The sequence below is a fragment of the Typha latifolia genome, chromosome 6 (genome assembly GCF_019914945.1).
Source record: "Typha latifolia isolate L0001 chromosome 6, TyphaL0001v2, whole genome shotgun sequence".
NCBI lineage: Eukaryota > Viridiplantae > Streptophyta > Magnoliopsida > Poales > Typhaceae > Typha > Typha latifolia.
In genome coordinates this window covers 10,156,475-10,175,892 of record NC_133091.1, presented here as the reverse complement: position 1 = coordinate 10,175,892, position 19,418 = coordinate 10,156,475, and the positions used below count along the sequence as shown (strand labels likewise).

Genomic DNA, 19,418 nt, shown 5'->3' with positions numbered 1-19,418 from the left:
TGGCTACAATCATCTTGTCATCACCGCTATCCTCTTTCTCTGCGAGTTGGATAGCATGCAATTTCTTTCGATTTGGGCAGTCGTGTGCCCAACAGTTATCCCCGCAAATATAGCATGAAATCTTTGCATTTTGGGGCTAATATGTCGACTCTTGTTCCGTCCTTAGATCTTCTTGACACCTTCCTTGCAGACTTCTTGGCTGCCATTGCCATTGCCATTGCTATTGCCATCGCCAAATGTCAACGGTTTTGGCTTGGCAACATGATCGCTTCTCTGCTCATATTTAAAAAGGTTTTTCTACAATAGAAATGGTGGTATTGAGGTTATTAACTCCTCTAGCCACCAACTCTTTTTATGCCTATGACTGCAATTCATCACGGAAAAAGAGCATGCGATTGTCTTCTGACATGTTTGAGATGGACAACATCAAACGAGTGAACTCTTGGGCATAGTCGACAAGAGTCCTGCTATGCTTCAGTTTTGGCAAGTCCTTTCAGACCAAGAACTAAACATTTTCAAGATAGAATTGCGCCTTTAGCTCACGCTTCAAGTCCACCCAAGAGTCGATATGGCAAAGACCCTTCTCGATCTCCGCCGATCGTCGATGCCACCACAACATGGCATCGTCTATGAAATACAAGGATCAGTTGACTACGATCTAGACCAGATCCTAATCAATTGACTGCGATCAGGTGGGATCAGCCGATCTGAATCAGAATCAGCCGGTTCGAGTCAACTAGCTAGATCCATAACGAATCTGACCTAGATCCAACTTGAGGGCATTAATAATTGACGTCCCTAATCCACTATTAATTTCCTTCTCTCTTACTCCCTTTCTCTCTTTCACTCTTTCTCTCCCTACCATACCCGTTGTTTCTCTGATAGAGAGATTCAGCTCCGACAAACTTTGGCAATGCAGATTCAACTTCCACAACCTTGGATACGTGTTTTTAAAATTTAAATCTTTCTTTCTCTCTCAGTTTTTTTGTTTCTTTCACCCTCTCTCTCTTTCATCTTCACTAATTGTAGTAGCTCTTTTAGTTTTCTTTACATTTTCTTCCACTCTCTCTCTTCTTCTTCTTTACTGCACAACAACCTTTTTTTCTTCTTTTAGTTGTCTTCCACACTCTCTTTTCTTCTTCACTACACATCAACTTTTTTATCTTTTCTTCCAATCTCTCTCCTCCTTTTTCACTACACAATAGCTTTTATTATTTTCGTTTTCTTCCACTCTCTCTCTCCTTCACTGCACAACAATTATTTTCTTTTCATTCTCTTCCATGGTTCAACCACCTCTCTCTTTTCTTCTTCATTGCACAAGTTTTTTTTTTCTTTTCATTTTCTTCCACACACTCTCTTTTATTCTTCTTCACTGCACAACGGCTTTTTCTTTTTATTTCTTCGATTCTCTCTCTACACAATAGAAAATTATTTTATCTTTTAATATTCTATATTTTTAATTTGATCTCTATTTAAGAGTTAACGCTAAAATTAAAATATCTTCAAGAGAGAAGTCACAAGATATCAACATTGTTTGACAATATTGCGTCCCTTTTAGCTTAAGATAAAAAACGTGTCAAATGCAACTAATATGAAAAAGAAATAAGCAGCAGTGTTAGCCGACTAAAAGAACTAATAGCTAAAAGATAAGGAAATATAGCAGCTTACACTCAAATTAGTTTGAAAGTCCAAAATTAAATATCGACCCATTTAATAGGCAAAATTAAAGTTAACAACAATCTGCACAATGAAGAGAGTCAATGGATCATTAAGAATTAATACATAACCGAGAAAGGATTGATGATAATAGCAGTGAATAGAGTGGGAAGAATGGTGAAGTGAGACAGACGAGGACAACGAAGAGAGCATAAATACACAAAGAGATGAGAAGGAGATGTGAAGAAGTAACAATTTTATCTTTCAAAGATTTAGATCAATTCACATGTAGGGAGAGAATATAGGAGCAATAGTTCTAAGACTCTTAATGTTACAAGCCTTATGGCGAAGTCTAAAAATATTAAATCAATGGATACATATCTTCAGATAAAAAAGGGGTCATACACAAAAAACTATCAAGATAGTTCTCAAAGGGATAAAAATTCAAAGAAGCACATGGGTAGTGCTATCTCTAAATTTTTATTTTACAATCATATTATTTTTGTTATAATTGATAGTTTTTATTATCACACTATAGTAAATATTATATAATCAATAAGGTTTGGTATTTTGTCTCTTAATTCAAAAGATATTACTACTAAATATCTTAAGTCATAGGTATATAATCTTCACTTATATTGAGATATTTAAAAAGTATTTGATAAATTTGATTGTATACTAATGTATGATGGGTGAACTATATAGAATAGGAGAAATATAATTAATTTCTCAGTGTACTCTAACATAGAAAAATATTTGAAGTCTGTGGATGCTATTGCTCATTTCGAAGATGCAAATTATATTTTTTACTTGATGAATGAGATAGTAGAAGAAATAGGTAAAAATTAGTAATCCAAATTGTTACTAATAATATGACAAATTATAAACCTAGTAGGCAATTACATATGATGAAAAAATAACATTTATATTAGCACTGCTACACATTGTTTTGACCTTATGTTGGAGGATATTGCCAAAACTCTTGAAATTAATATGGCCATTTATAAAATTCAGAGATTGACAAACTTTATATATAATCACAGTTTGTTTAATAATTTACTTAGGCAGATGACTAGTAGTAGAGAGTTCATCAAACTTGGTCTCACTAAATTTGTCACTCATTTTCTAGTATTAAAGAGCATTACGCGATATAAAGATGAGACTATACGGATATTTACATCAAAAGAGTGGTCCATAAAAGTTAAAAATATAAAATCTAAAGATCAAATGACGTGGCTCTTGGAAATATATTTTCAGATAATAATATAATTGCCACCATAATATTGGAGTCTTTTGTCAAGATATTATGACTTGTAAAGAGCGACGACAAGTCTAAGATGAATTTCTTATATGAGGCTAAGGACATAGAAAGGTAATCAATAAAAAAAATGTAGGCAAAATTTATAAGAAGTGGCGGAGATGATCGACTCCAGATTGGAGCAATTACACAGAGATATACATGCTGGTGGTAGGCATACTTTTAATATACTAATTTAGTTTTATTGGTAAATATTTTAAAGTTTGAATACTTACAAATTTGTACAATATATTTTCGTAATCCTAGATTTCATTCTCTACAAATGTCACTAATGATGTTGAGGTCTTACTTGGAGTTAAAAAAGTAATCAGTAGACTAGAGTCTGATATTCATAACAAATCCTTTCCGATAAATAAGTGATTTTTATGATTCAATTGAATAATTTTATTATTATTAGTTGCAAGTTTCAATATAATCAATTTTTTATAAAATATATGCAATAATATATTTTACATAAAGAGATAAAATGCTAACTAGGCAATTCAGTATTACTAAAGTTGCTGCAGCTATATCTCATAACAATCCAACTGAATGATGATTCATTTATAAATGCAAAAATGCAACAAATTTAACACTAATGGCAAAAAGATCTTAAATCAAACTATGTCTTCATCATAGTGCAAAAGAAATTAGACTACTTTCTCATTGATTCACACCAAAACTCGTAATCAATTGACAATAGAGAGATTGAAGTTAATTTTCTGCTATAACAATATGAGATTGAGGGAGAAGAATTTAAGAAAGAAAACAAACAATGATCAGTTGATTAATTTAAATCATATTTTTGATTAAGAAACTACCTAACTCCATAAATCAAAGAAGTAGATAATAGATTATTAGATGATATAGATAACCATGAGTTAGATGAGGCATTAAGGGAGACTGTGACAAGAGTAGAGGCTAATATGACTCGTTCAATAGCGAGAAATAGTATAACTACTAGCATTAGCAATAACCCTGATGAACCTGATAATATATATGATAGTGAGATCGTCGCTTCCACATTTGCTTTGGAAAGTCAATAAGGTATAAAGATTGAAGACAGAGAAACTAGGGATGTACAATAACTTCGTTATGAGGATGTTGCTCCCTATGATTATAATATATCAAGTATTTATTATTTGAAGCCATTGCAAGATGCATATGCTAAGTGTTATCTTTTTTAGTATTATTCTCATTATTCTCAAATACAAAATCTATATACTAATTATTATCCTCCTTAGTGATAACAAGTTCAATTTAATATGACTAGTGTGATGCAATTATTCTTTGAAGCAGAAAGGCTAGACAATATAATCTACAAATTATGGTGATTATGATGACGACAACCACAAAAATTTATAAGAGTCAACCTAGTATTCATCAAAATTTTTAGTAAGTACTTATTTTTAGTTTTTAGGCTTCATATATGAGTATTTATTATTTTCTTTTTTTGTCATTTTTTAAAATTTTGAGTAATTTTTATGCATTTTAAATAATATTTCAAATATTATATAATGCAATATTTTTTCGAGTGGTTGATCCTAATTTTGACCCCAATTTTGGAACCTTGGTTTGAACCCATGATTTCAAAAAAAACTAGTGTAGATAATATGTTAGATAAGTAACATAAAAACAAGGGTTGTTACGCAACAAACTAACAATATATATCATGCCTTTAATAAGCACTCCCATATTGATAGATAAATTAAATCAAGTGGACCCAATAAGGTATAAACTACTCTGCCAAAGCTGGATAAAAATTTTACTGCCAAGAAGTAATTGCAAATTGCAATTAACTTGATGGTATGCACTAAAATTGTTACGAACCAAATTTGGAAAGATGTAATAAAATTATGATATTTTTATAAATTGTAGCCTCATGAGTTAGGATTCTAATAGCTTTGATTTCATATGAATTGGAGGATGGAGTGAAAAATTAAAATTAAAACAGTGAAGGAAGCTTAGAATTGGATAGATTGATAATTATCTGACGTTGCGGCGGTTGTTGGAGGGTAGCAAATGACCAAGAGGATGGCGGACGACTGTAAAATTGGGTGGCTCATGGAGGTGATGGTGGCTAGGATTTGGTAGTAGAATTAGGGATCTAAGTTGAATCTACTCCTATGAAAATAAATAGCTATGATTAATTTATTTCAACTCCTAGATTATCTTACTCTTACTCCTAAAATAAACTCAAGGCTAAAATAATTTCTTAATGCTTAGATGCTTAAACAAAGAAACTCAGCCTCTCTATATATAGAGTTAGGATAAAATGAGGTAAATTTGGATTAACCTTAAAGGTTTATACGACTCGAACTAGAATTTGCCTTAGAAGCTTATATAACTTAATTGGACTTACTTTAGTGGCTTATATAACTTATCTAGACTTGCTTTAAGGGATTATAAGACATAACTAAATTTGTCTTAAGGGCTTACATTATGAATTAATTAAAATATAAATAGAAATCAATCTATCGAGCTCAATGTCCCCATAATTCGATCTGGATAGAACCGATCGTATCAAAAATTGAAGAAAATATCAAAAAGCTATAGGAAGAATGAGCATACGTTGAAAATTCAAGATAGTTTAGAAATAAACAAAAACAAGAAATCTAATTAGATAAAAAGTTAAAATTCATACATACAATCTAAAATATATAAATGTATTCTTGTTAAGAAGCATACTAAGCAATTATAACCCACTAATCTACAATAATTTGAGTTTCAAAGTTAACCAACATACTAAATTCAATATACTAAGCCCATCACCTAGGCTAGATCTAAGCAAAGCCTAGTTATATTCTATCTAAGGTGGGAGCCTAGGCGTTAAGACCAAGGTTCATCAGATCGATTTGGATCGGCCGATTTTGATTAAACTAGGCCTGACCAGGATCCGACCCGGGGACATCAATCATTGATATCCCCAAGCTTTTTCTCTCTTCACTATTTTTTCTCACTATCTCTGTTTCACTCCTTTTCTTCTCACTCTCACTTTCTAACGAAGAGATTTAGCTCCAACAAACTTCGACAAACTCCGACGACGCAAATCTACTCCAGCAAACTTCAACGAACTATGGTTCATCAAGTATTCATTGTTTGAAACTATCACATAATCCATATGCTGATTATTATCCTTCTTAGTATCCTCAAACACAAGATCCACATATTAATTATTATCCTCTCTAGAAATAACAAAATTCATTTGATATAAATGATATGATGCAATCACTCTTTGGAGCACCAAACCTCAGGAATCATTATTTATAAACGTATGGTGATTATGATGATGATGACCATATGAATTTACAAAAGCCAGCTCAATATTGATTGAAGTTTTGACTTGAGTAAGTTAGTACTTTTGTTTAATTTTTAGGGCTCATATGTGAATAATAATAATAATAATTTTTTTATCACATTTTCTAAATTTTTAGAAATTTTTTTATATTTTTAAATAATATTTAGAATTTTATATAATTAAAAAAAGTCCGATCCGATCAGAGAGACCGATACGGCCGAACCAGTCGATACGTATCATTTGTAGGAAAGGCTGATCCCGATCCTGATTTTTTGAACCTTGGTTAAGACGAAAGTTTTTTCAAACAATGCTTTGATATAGTTTCTTTCTTTTCATTTCTTTTTTATAATTACATAGCACAACTGATGTGGTATAGGTTGGCAAAAGGGCTAGGCCTACATGAGATACTTAGGCCCACAACTAATTTAGACAACTGATCCAAACCTCCCATGAAAATGGATCATAATAAGCCAACTCAAGTAACAACGCATTTTGCCCTCATAAGAAAATTCCTCCCACATCCATGTCAGGGTTCGAGCCTCACATCTCTTAATTGAGAATATAAGACCTCAGCCACTTGTGCAGTTGTATTAGTGATTGGGCCTTTGATTTATGGATATTCTATATGGCTGTTGGTTGTTTCATATGTATGTATGCCAAATTATGGTTAGGCATGACAGAGCTGGCCCCAGTTCAATATCATGCAACTTGGCTTCATAAAAGAAGCATGACTATCACAGACCTAATTTAGTTAAAAAGCCTAGTGACCAATGTCAGATAGAATCAAGTCACTTAAGATAAGCATGATGTGAGCTCGATCAAATCGGACCACCTGGTAGATATTGGCGTGGATATTAGGCTCATGGCTTAAGTCATTTATCTTATTAGGTTTTTAGTGTTGGCAATTGTGTACGAAATATTCTAAGTATTTTTATACATGTACTTGAGCATTTATATAAGTTTTGAAAATATTTGGATTGAAGAATTTCAAGATCAGAGGAGAAAAGTTTCTGCGTTCGCACCACGTTCGAATGCAGGGTTCGAATGCGCACTCAGGAGTTTATAGATACAGAAAACACGTTAAGGTTGTTCGAACGCATGCACAGGTGTTCGCAGATACAGAGAACGCATTCAGGCCATTTGAACGCATGTACATGCGTTCGCAAATACAGAGAACGTGTTCAGGCCGTTCAAATGTGTGCACAGGCGTTCACAAATACAGAGAACGTTTTTTTGCCGTTCGAATGCAGTTAAGGGTTGTTCGAACGCACCCTGCATATGTTCACAACACGTTCACACATACAGAGGAGTGTATTTGCGTGTTCGAACTCAACCAGTGAAAATCAAGTCATTGCGTTCGAACGTATTTGGGCCCGTTCGAACGCACCTGAGAAACAAGTAAGCTCGTTCAAACACGCTCGGGCCGTATTCTGAACTTACGTGAGTTCTAATATGACTTGGATTTGGCCTTATCTTGGTAACATATATAAGAATTGTGATGCCCTAATTTTAGGGTGGTTGGTGAATGCTTTTGAAAGAGAATTCTTGAGGTTATATCGTTTTTCTACCAACAAGGTCTGTCTCTTCTACATTACATCAAGCTTTCGTTTTAAGGGTCATCTAGACGAATGATTAATCTTGAGGGCTACTGAGATTAGAGATCAATCACGAGAAGCAGTGAATCGTGGGTTCTAGCAAGCAAGACTGAGAGAAACAAAGTTGTGGGGATCGACAGGTTATTTTTGTGAGTCAGTCTTGTAATTACTATAATTTTAGTAATTGGTTTTGATCCGAGTTTGGATTCGTGATTTTTTTTCCCGTTTAGATTTTTCCATGTAAAAATCTTGGTGTTCATCTTTATTTTTATTTTTTAGTATTTATTCCGCATTTATTTAAGCAAAAAGGTGATATCATTGCCTAGGGTTTAGATACATACGTGTGTGTAGATTTTTTCATATCTAACTAATTATTTAGTTTAGCATTTGGTTTAGTTTTATTTCAGCTTGTGTTAGTCGATTTGATTAAATGTTAGATTAATCATAAACTTGGTTTAACCAAGTAGTTTGGATTAACCGATTAGCCTCCAATATATAATATGGAGTGCAACCTAGATTAAGCATGAATTGAGGATTGATCATTTCCCTAATCTCCTCTCTTCTCCTTTGACTCAACCATAGCCGCAAGCCTTATCCTTGGCTGCCAGCAACCCTCTCTCCTCCGTCGGACCTCCCCTTCCCTTTGGGCACCGATCACCTCCTCTAACTTCTTCCCCATCTCCCTGCCATGTCCAAGTACCACTTGGATAGGCCCTACCTCGCTCTTGATCACAATCTTCCCGTCAGCCCATCCATCACGTGCTACCGATTTTTGGTCACTATTTTGATCATAACTCTCAATCTATCTAGTCAAACATTGATATCTTGGATGCATTGGATTCTTCTCTTCCAAAGGAATAGCAAACCAATGTTCCACGAAAGTCTAATTGGTAGATCTTCTAGAATCACTCTCGAAATTCCACCCAAGAATTTGCTACCAACCCACCACACACCTCCACCGTTGCCACTATCTCTTCCCCTGTCCTCATCGCACTCTTCCACCACTCCTCTCTGTCTCTGTCTCTCTCTCAACCCTCCTCCCTACCCTTTGAACCATTAACCACACCTCCACCATGTCTTGGACACCATTAGAGACCAATCACTACCATCGATCCAGAAATCCTCCTACCTTTATAACGGTATCGCCAGAGGCTAAACCTCATCCCTGACTTCTCCTCCACCACACCCTGCCAACACCATCTTCCTAGACCTCCTTGTCACGTCCTAGATCTTCCCTAACATTATTAACTACGTCCAAGCTCTTGGGCCCCACCAGATCTACAAGCCGATCCACCTACCTAAACCGCACCACAACCGATCTTGAGCCGGTAGTCAAGAACAGTTCATAACAAAGCACCACATTGATCATCAGTGATCTTTATCTAACAATGACCACAATTACCAAAATCTTTGATGCAGAAAGAGGATAGTCATGCACTGATGAAAAAGGGCAATACCTGCTAAGTGAATCTTGACAAATAGACCACTGCAAAGCAGCCCTGCCATGAAGTTCACTCTGCATAAAAGGTATCACAATGAATAAAAAGAAAAAACAAAATCTTAAGGCAAGAGAAATGGAAATTGGAACAGAAAAGATATAGAAACTAATACAAATTACAAAGTTGCACACGGACAAGGTATTTTTCATCAGTCATTTTGTAGTCTTGATTCTACAGTATCTCACACAGATGCTTGTTGTGTTACTGTTTTGATAGATTTTACTCTCACCATGCGATCCATTGGGTAGGATGGAATTTTTAAAGTTGATATTTTGCTCTATATGATTTACTTTAGCCATCAACCATCATGATTCGAATTATCCCAAATCCCCAGAGAAATTATTGTTGATCATTATAAAAATACTGAAAAGTGAAAAACAAGCAGCAGATTTCGTGAATAATTGAACCAGATCTTGTACAATAGTTTTGATATAGACCAGCATTTGACAGACATAATATTGTAGGTAGCAGGTGTGTAGGACTTAAATGAATTTAATTGGGATGAGCATAATAGTATTGGATCAGCACTGAAGGACTTTTGGCAGCTTCACCTTAGTCGAACAAGATAGAGAAATTGGAAGAGAATATCTCCTAATGCTATAGCAAATATGCCATATGGATCAGCTATCTACCTTCCCAATAAATTTGACAAGTTGATAGGTACAGAGACAAGTTTGACGAGTTGAGCCAATACGATGAACAAGAAAATGAATGACTGCAATTTTCTCACTTTCCATAATTATTTTCATACATTTGAATCTGGACAAAAATTAGGGAAAGAATCCATCTTCCCCTAACTTAACCGAAATTTCAAATGGAAAACAGAGAAAATTAGGTGAGATAAGAAAAACCTTTGGAGAGACTGGGTATAACATCAGTGATTTGATGCAAAATCACCTCTTCCTTCTCTACCTCATATTGCGCTCCAAAAGAGTTTTCAAGCAAAGAAAAAGTATAAATATAAAATCCTCTTCATTCTTTCCCAGACCTACTCCCCATTGCACCCATGGAACCAGCAGGAACCCAACCCATATAAACTCAATAGAAGGGTGCAATAAGGGACACATGGCACCCACCATCCATGCCACCAAGCTGGTGGCAAAAGACGCCAAGTGGCATGGTGTTGCTGCAAGGAATGTCTATCCTTGGTTCACATAGTAGGCATGATAGACAGACTGACATTGAATGAAGGCCACTTTGGTAATGCTATGTACAGATATATTACAAAAAGCATCAAGCATGTATAAGTTCAATAACGTTTGTTGTTTACTAACACATCTACTACCATCACAAATCCTAATCAATTAATAGCAAACTATGCTTATACTTCTATTTTCTAGTAATAACCTAAATTTACTTCGATGTCCATAAAGTAAGTACTCTTTTTTCCTTTTCTCTGCAAACTTGTATGTAATTCATATCCAACAAATAGTATATTTTTACTGAAAATCAGGCAAGAAACTGGATAGCAACAAAGTAAAATCTAGAGAACCTGAAAATTAAGCATTTCTTTTCATACTTATCCAAGTTCATCGAACAAATGCAATTCCATGGAAGAATAGAACAATTATAGTTGCAAAGTTGTAAGTACCTGAAAGATCACATCGTTCATTACTTTTTCATAATATGGCAATGCTTCTCTAAGCTTTCCACGCTCCATCAAGTTATCACCTTCTTTCAAAGCCTTAAAATGAAGAATTAATAATCATAGGATTTCCATCATATTGTTTGATATTTAAACAGAAGAAGATGCTATCTGAGAAGAAATGCATGAATAGGACTATTTCTGCTATATAACAGACAAAAAAAACAGACTACTAAATTAGACTACTAAAATAGTGATATGAATTCACTCTCCTGCTTGGTGATAGTTGAAAACAAGAAATATAGGACAATTCCCTAAAGTAGCACGTCATATCAGAATGTGGAATTGGTGATCAAGTACACCAGCTCTTACATACATCAGTGAATGAAATTATTTAACATAAGTACATATATATCATCATTATCCCTTTGTCTCAGTACTACTACAAACTGAATAAAATGCACTCAGAGGCCACTAAACTTTAGGCTTTAACCCATAACACAAATATCTCAACGCATTTGTGATAGATTCTGACCCTATGGAGCCTTATCAAGCAATATCACAGCAAGATATAACAGTGAAAAGCAATCACAAATCCTAGCCCCCTGGCTAGACTTGAGAGAGAAGAGATAAGAGAAGAAAATACTTTTATTGCTTGTCCTAACTTACATAAAACAATTATATATAGTCTCTCAATTGGATTAGTCACTTGAGAAAAAAAAAGAAGCCAAACTCTAATCAAACTCTGAAATAAATCAATTTAGCGTTTATCGGGCATTCAAACAGCTTGAAGGGCATTCGAATGCATTAGGAATTTTCTCAAGCGAACAAGATTGGCGTTCGGACACTAGGAAAGCCGTTCAAATGCACCAGAGGCCCTTTTTGCTCTCAAGATCAACATTTGAACGCCAGGATGGTCATTCGAATGTACGGCTCAAGATTCACCCACTCTGACAAATCTTCTCCTCCCGCGACTAGACATCGTCTCCTTTGATACGTAGACTGGAATGGAGTGATTGGACCTCTATTTCTATCACTCCGCTCCCCTGAAGACGAACCTTGTCTTCAAGTTTCAGATGTAGACCCCGAAGCTTTAGCTCCTCAAAATCTTCCCATATAACATCCTTCAATGGCAATTCTTCCCCTCTATTAACAGCACTACGTAATGTCCAGACCATCTGACCTAGATCTCATAGGTTTCTCTAGGCTATTGACGGCTTGATTGAAGTTGTCTCCATCTTCATTATCAAGAATACCCTCATTTTATGACTCATCATCCGCTACATCGAGTCCATTTCCTTATTCGAAGGCCCACCCCTAAATCCCTCTGCAACCAATACTTCTTCCCACCCCGATTGAATTCCACAATTGAACTTTTCTAGTTAAAGGCAATTGGTCCCAAACATTGCAGCCACTGCACCCCCAAAATGATATCAAAGCCTTATAATCATAAAGGATACATATTCTTGCAATATAACCTTTGCGACATGACAAATCTCTTTGCACTCCAACCTATTTCTGTCAGCCACCAATACGAAAAAATGGGTACCAGGCTCTCTCTTGCCCAAAGCTCTTGAATGATCGACTTACTTACAAAATTAACTCCCACTATCAATCAACACTAACACCAGTCTTCCTTCAAAAGATCCTGTAATCCATAAGGTCCATGGCACCAGACATCTTGATAAGGCATGCAAGGTAATCTCCAATGGTTCTACCATCTCTTTTAGAGTGACTTCGGTAGCCTCCATATCCATCATCTTATCGAAGTCAATTAACTATGAGAATGAATAGTGTTCTCCTTTGCATTGGTGTCCGTGGATGAAGTTCTCATCACAATCAAAGCACAAGCCTTTTTTTGTTGCTCCAACATCTGCTCATAAGTTAATTGCTGAAAATGATTACTCAGTAGAGCTATAGGTTGTGCAGTGCCTACCAGCCAAGCCCCTATTGGCGTCCATAAGTAGCATCAGACTTAGCCTTGCGGTTACCATAGGTAAAAACCCCGGTCGGCCCTGTATTCGCCTCCCTCTTACAAGTCGATCCTTATGCACCCATGCTAGGCCTATGGCATGAGCTATCGTTTGAGGCTTAAAAGGTTTCACTTCCAATCATAGTTTCTAGTTTCAGCCGATCCCGAGTGGGATCGGCCGAAACGGATCAGGATCGGCTATAGCCGATCTCGATACCTGGTTTCGACCTGTACAGGTGGTTTCAGCCTGTATAGGTGGCTGCAAGCAGCCACCTGCAGCAGCAGCAGACAGCTGCTGCAGCAGGCAGCTGTCTACTGCTAGCCTAGCTGCAGCTGTTGTTGACAGCTACTGCTTTTAGCTGCAGCTGCTGTTGACAGCTACTGCTGTTAGCAGCAGCTAGAGAGAGAGGGAGAAAGAGAGAAAGAGGAAGAGAGAGTGAGGGAGAGAAAAGGAGAGAGAGAGAGGGAAAAAGGAAGAGAGAGTGAGGGAGAGGGAAAGATAAAAAAAAGAGGGTATGAGAGAGAGAGAGAGAGGGAAAAAGGAAGAGAGAGTGAGGGAGAGGAAAAGATAAAAAAAAGAGGGTGAGAAAGAGAGAGAGAGAGAAAGTTAGAAAAAAAAAAGAGTGTAGAAGAGAATGGATAGTTCAAACTAACAGTTAGAGGGATAAAAAAGAAGAGGGAGAAAAAGAGATTTTTACTTTTTAGGCTTTATATGTGAGTAATTATTATTTCTTATTTTTTATATTTTTTTCTAAATTTTTCTAAATTTTTAGAAATTTCTCAACATTTTTAATAATATTTAGAATTTTATTTAATTAAAATAGTCCGATCCGATACAAGTGGCCGATACGGCCGATATGGCCGATACAACCGATACGTATCGTTTTTCCAGAAAGCCGATCCCAATCCCGATACCAATTTTTGGAACCTTGCTTCCAATTATATCTCCTTTTATAGCCCTCTGATAAAACAACCCAACAACGCCAACTCCAGCCATCAATAGACTCTCAAAGCTAGTTTTTCAAAATCGTTCTAATCAAGGTTCCAAGTATCGGAATCGGGATCGGGATTGGCCGTCTGAAAAAATGATACATATCGGCCGTATCGGCACTATCGGCCGTCCGTATCGGCCTGTATTTTAAAATAAATTTTAAAATACAGAAAAATTCTTAATTTTTTAGAAAAATAATAATAAGATATAAATATAAATTATTCATAAATAAAGTCTAAAAACTTAAAAATAAATATTATTTTCTCAATTTCTATTTCTCTCCCTTTCTACTACTCACTCTCTCTCTCCCACACAAATTAAAAAAATTCTTACCTTCTCTCCACTGATTCTCTTTTTTATCAAACTCTCTCTCACTAACTCTCTCTTATCAAACTCTCTCCCACTAACTCTCTCTTATCAAATTTTCTCCCTAATTAAATCTCTCTCCTACTAACTCTCTCCCTTAAAAACTCTCCCTCTCCCTCACCGACTACGACCTCTTTCCCTCTTTAACATAGTTTTTTAATTTTTATTTTTTCTCCGTGTCTCTCTCTCCTCTTCACTTCTCTCTCTTCTTCCCTCTCCCTCTTACTGCTGCAACCCACAAACTCTATCTCTTTCTCCATCTCTCTCTCTTTCTCTCTCTTTCCCTCTCTCTTGCTCCATCTCTCTCTCTTTCCCTCTCTTACTTCCTCTCTTTCTCTCTCTCTTTCCCTTTTCTTTCTCTCTTACCCATGCTCATCTTGGGCGAGATCGGCCGATACGATCGATCCCGACCCGAAACGAATCGGCCGATCCGGCCAATACCCGACCGGCTAGGGATCGGGATCGGCCGAAACTAGGAACCATGGTTCTAATAATCTCTAATGGTTCTCGTTTGCTACAGCTTGCTCCGCCTTAAATATTTAGCCTATAGAATCTTCCTTTGAGAACTTCAGAAAGTCCAAATAGGTGACTCAAGGCTAAACTCTCCCAATTTGGCCCCCTCAACCCCTCTAGCAGCCGCTGATCTTCCCTCCATCCTAGCTAGCATCTTCGCAATGTGAAGCATCTGCTCTTTCATCTCTTCCATGTTGTTATTGATTGTCTGTATGGCTTTCTCATGCTCCAATTGTTTTCTTGTTTGTTGATAATAATTTAACTCTAGCACATCGAAATGGTCCTCAACCAATGTTGCCCGTGTCTTCAAAATACTTCTAACCCTTGTGATAAGTTGAAGTGCAAGGTTCCGTCAATTCACCATAAATGCTCTGATACAAATTGATAGTTTCAGATCCAACGGAGCCTTATAAAGCAATATGACAGCAAAAATAATAAGAGATCACAAACCCTAGCCCTCTGGCTAGACATAGAGAGAGAAGGGATAAGATAAGAAAATACTTTTATTGCTTGCCTTAACTCACATAAAACAACTTATATATATTCTCTCAATCAGACTAATCACTTAAGGAAAGAAAATAAGCTAAACCTAATCAAACTTTGAAATAAATCAACTTAGCGTCGCGTTCGAATGCATTAGGAATTTCTCCAAGTGAATCATATTGGCATTCAAATGCCAGGAAGGCTATTCAAGCACTACCAAAGGCCCTTTTTGCTCTCAGACGCTAGGGTTCCAATGTTAGGAAGGCCATTCGAATGTCCAGCTCAGGATTTGTCCGTTCAAACAAATCTTCTCCTCCTGCGGCCAAACGTTGTCTCCTTTAATAAGTAAACCGGAATAAAGTGACTACACCTCCATTCCTATCAATTTGTAACAATCAGCCATTACTATCTTTGTTGCTAAAGTTTAGGCAATGTCTAGAGCCAATTTCATAGTAACTAGTTTCAACAAGTCATACAAATACAAATAAGATACGTGTACAAGGGGAACTAAATTCAACATAAATGTTATTTCCATGAAAATTTTAAATATAAATACATAGTCTGGCATGACATTTAGTGAACAGCTTGCTCATCTGCTTCACTAATTTGACTAGTAGAAGGTTCACCATTAATTTCTAAACTTTCATGCCTTTGGCCTTATAACATTCCTTCCAATCTGTGCTTACTCTTATCCTAGGTATGTCTACATCATCAAAAAGTTGTTCACAAATCAAACCAAAGTGAAACAGTATACCATAATAACTCTCTGATCCAGTGTTACTATAAAACAAAGATCTCCTACAAAATTAAAAAATAAAGCCAGAAGACATAAAAGGTATGCAATAGAAAAGAAACAATCATGAAATAAATATAGATGAATAAATGACCAAGGCAATGCATCATATGGTAATCCATAAACATGCAGAAGCAAATAAGTTATGTTTCACATATACCTTCTCGCACTCAGCTTTTACTTTTGCATCAATTGTTAAGCCCATTTTACTTTTATAGGCAGCAACTAACTCCTTACTGCGTTTTTCTTTTTCTGCTTTATCTTCAGCAGTTTCAAGCACTTCCCCAGGTTGAATATTTCGCCCACCACCATACTAAGAAAAAAGAAAGAAAGGAGATATAATTTAACTTCAAATAATAAAAGCTAATGCAATGAAATCCTAAATGGGAGAAAATGTGGATATGAAGATCAGATCATCATAATCATCAATGCATATTCAACTTTATTTCCAAGGACATTACTTGGTTGTAAAATAACCTTAGAGTTCATTATGGTTGATGACAGGCATAAACCACTATCTTACAAAACAAGAGTAAACAACCAAAGTAAACAACCAGATCCAGTAAGTGTGAAAGGACTAACCTGAGTAAAGCAATAGAAATGACATCACAAAGCAAAGGTCAAATACATTTTACCTTCTTGTACTTTGGACCAAATCACTTTACCCTCCAAACTTTGTTTTGTATTACTATGTCCCCTATACTTTTACTAAACTGTAAATACAAACGCCATTAGCAGAGCAAGAAAATGACCCTGTTTCTATTAAATAAAATATGTATTCAAAGAGAAAGTTTAGAGCAGCTTACTGATACAAAATAAAAATATAGGGAGGTGAAATAATTTTTGTTCAAACTATTAAATATTTTTAAATTGAAAAAATATAAACACTGTTACATTCAGATGAAAAACCTAACAGTTGTAACTTAATTAAAAATGCAAAGGAGGCATAGTGATACAAAACAAAGTTTAGAGAGTAAAGTGATTTTGGTCCAAAGCATGGAGGGTAAAATATATTTACCCATAGAATACCTATTTCCTTTCCATTTGATAATTGGTTTGAGATTATATTATGAGAAAAGGTTAAGTATTAGCAACTAACATCAATAATAATGTTTCCAATCTCCAAGCACCTAGTGACAATTATAGATGCATAATGATGGTTGTTGTGAGAAGAATAACTCTATGGTATATTCTCATTAAGAGATCATATACACATCACCTTAGACATAATATAAGGATGCATGAATATATTTTATATTCTAATACTCTTTCTCACTTTTGGCCTTCAAATATTTTGATGGAACTGAGAAGTGGATTTGACTCAAATGAGTGGAGATTTTTATATTTTTAAATAACAGATAGGCCTGACAAGATTTGAGCTCAAAGCCTATGCTCTGATACCATTTGAGGAGAAGAACAATTTTATAGTATTTTATCATCAGGAGAAGAATATATACATCATATATAATATGTTGGCCCTTAGACATAATATAAGCAAGACATGGATATATATATTCAAGGATTGCCGTATCAGTAGCACGTGTCATGTTAATCCCCTATCGGCATGCCCTAGTGTGCCACTAGCACACCCCAATGTGCTACTACCATGCCTTTAAATAGATTTTTTAGGTATTTATACATATTTTAAGTTCTAATATCTGTATTAAAGTCTTTATGTTTTTTATCCCTAAATAATGTTGTAAAGGATTTAATATAACAATAGTCAAACAGAAATATGATTCAACACATAATATCAAATAGTTATCAAATAATTTCTCTTTCCCTTTGATTCCTATATTTTGAAGAGTATTTTATATAGATCCAATACAAATTGCTAGATTTATTAGAATAACTTTTATAAATAATAGATCTAGCTTCATTTTGCCACATCATTTTGCTACATTAAGGATGATTAATCTCGGATTTGGTTTCTAAACAAAAAAATTAGGAAGAGAAAAATAAGAAAAGAATATTTTTAAATGGGATTTGAAGTTCCCAACCTTGGATTGACCTCCTCTCTTAAATCTCTTTCTCCTCCTTTTCTTTCTTTTGGTTTTGGAAAATAAGCATAGTACTTAAGAGACCTCAAAAAGGGATCTTTGTGAGCATGCTAAATAGGTATTAGGCATCACTCAGGACATGCTGCTTGATACCCTACTTGTATCGAGCGATAGACAATGACACACATTGGCATGAGGTGACACACCTCTACACGGGAGAGTGACATTTACACGGCCTGTGTTAGGTGCCGGCAAACCAGCGCACAACAATCCTATAGATAAAAAAATCTATTAGATTCTTCTGGTTACACCATAGAAAGAAATTTCGACATTCGATATTGGAAAACAAATAGGTAAAACACAGAAGAATTTTCAGCAAACTCTCAGGGACACAGGAGAATTCTCATCTAGAAAATGCCATTATTGCTCTAGTGTTATAGATCTTATTATGTACTCTACATGTTGACACCTTTGAGAAGTTTTGTAGCACAACATAAGTTATTTTATGCAACTCCATAGCAAATATCTCTGCTCACTAAGACAACTTATATTATGCAAGAAATTGGAGAACTATCTTCACTTACACTAGCTCTTTCTTGAGATATACACGGAGTACCAAGAATATTAAGCATTTCTTTTCTTATCAATATTCAACATTTTCAATTTCCAAAACACAATTTTTAACTTTAAGTCTCTTGCTGAGCCACACATGGGGTCATCTTTAAAGAACTTTCCTTGTTTCAAGAATCTGTCATTGTAAATCTTTTCAATCAAGAATCTTCTTCTCTAGCACATGGCCAAAATTTTCCTTGTTTCAAGTTCAAATAAAAAGAGCTTTCCTGAGACCATATAATGCACCAATATGAAAGAGTTAATTTACTGAAGTAGAAGGTTCATTGAGAAGGAGAAAACAAAATTGACGTGAAAGGAAGTAGTAAGGAAACATGATACCATTTAAGCTCATGGTTGTTGGTGGTACAGATAGGTGGCAGATGTTTCTCCGCTCGGATGCACTAGTGTAATATCAAGAACATAACACCAGTACTTACTAGTATAATATTTTAAGAACGTCAAGATTTAGCTTATCACTCATGAACTTAAAAATGGTCACACTTAAAAATGGAAGAGTACAAATCAACTATGAACTTTCTCCTTTCCTACAGGATCATTGACAAAAGAATTTTTCACAAATATAATATAAACTGGATAGAGCCACTTTTCTTACTCTAAGAATTATAGAGAGGCAGAAATCACAACCTTATAGATATTTGACAATATGTTTGTTAGCAAGAAGGGAGATCCCATTTCGGTGAAAACTGAAAAGGCCTTGACACAAAGCTTAGCATAATGGGTGGAGAGATTGAATTGAA

General features: G+C 35.4%; 1 protein-coding gene across 1 annotated transcript in view; it reads right to left on the bottom strand.

Annotated features, from left to right (window-relative positions):
- LOC140790994 (uncharacterized) overlaps positions 1-19,418 on the bottom strand; it is a 28,361-nt gene that overhangs the window by 3,032 nt on the left and 5,911 nt on the right. Inside the window, exons 3-5 of the mRNA XM_073141335.1 lie at positions 16,209-16,361; positions 10,937-11,029; positions 9,304-9,362 (exon numbers count right to left, since the gene is read on the bottom strand). Coding sequence (XP_072997436.1) covers positions 9,304-9,362; positions 10,937-11,029; positions 16,209-16,361 — 305 coding nt within the window. The remainder of the gene's footprint in view (positions 1-9,303; positions 9,363-10,936; positions 11,030-16,208; positions 16,362-19,418) is intronic.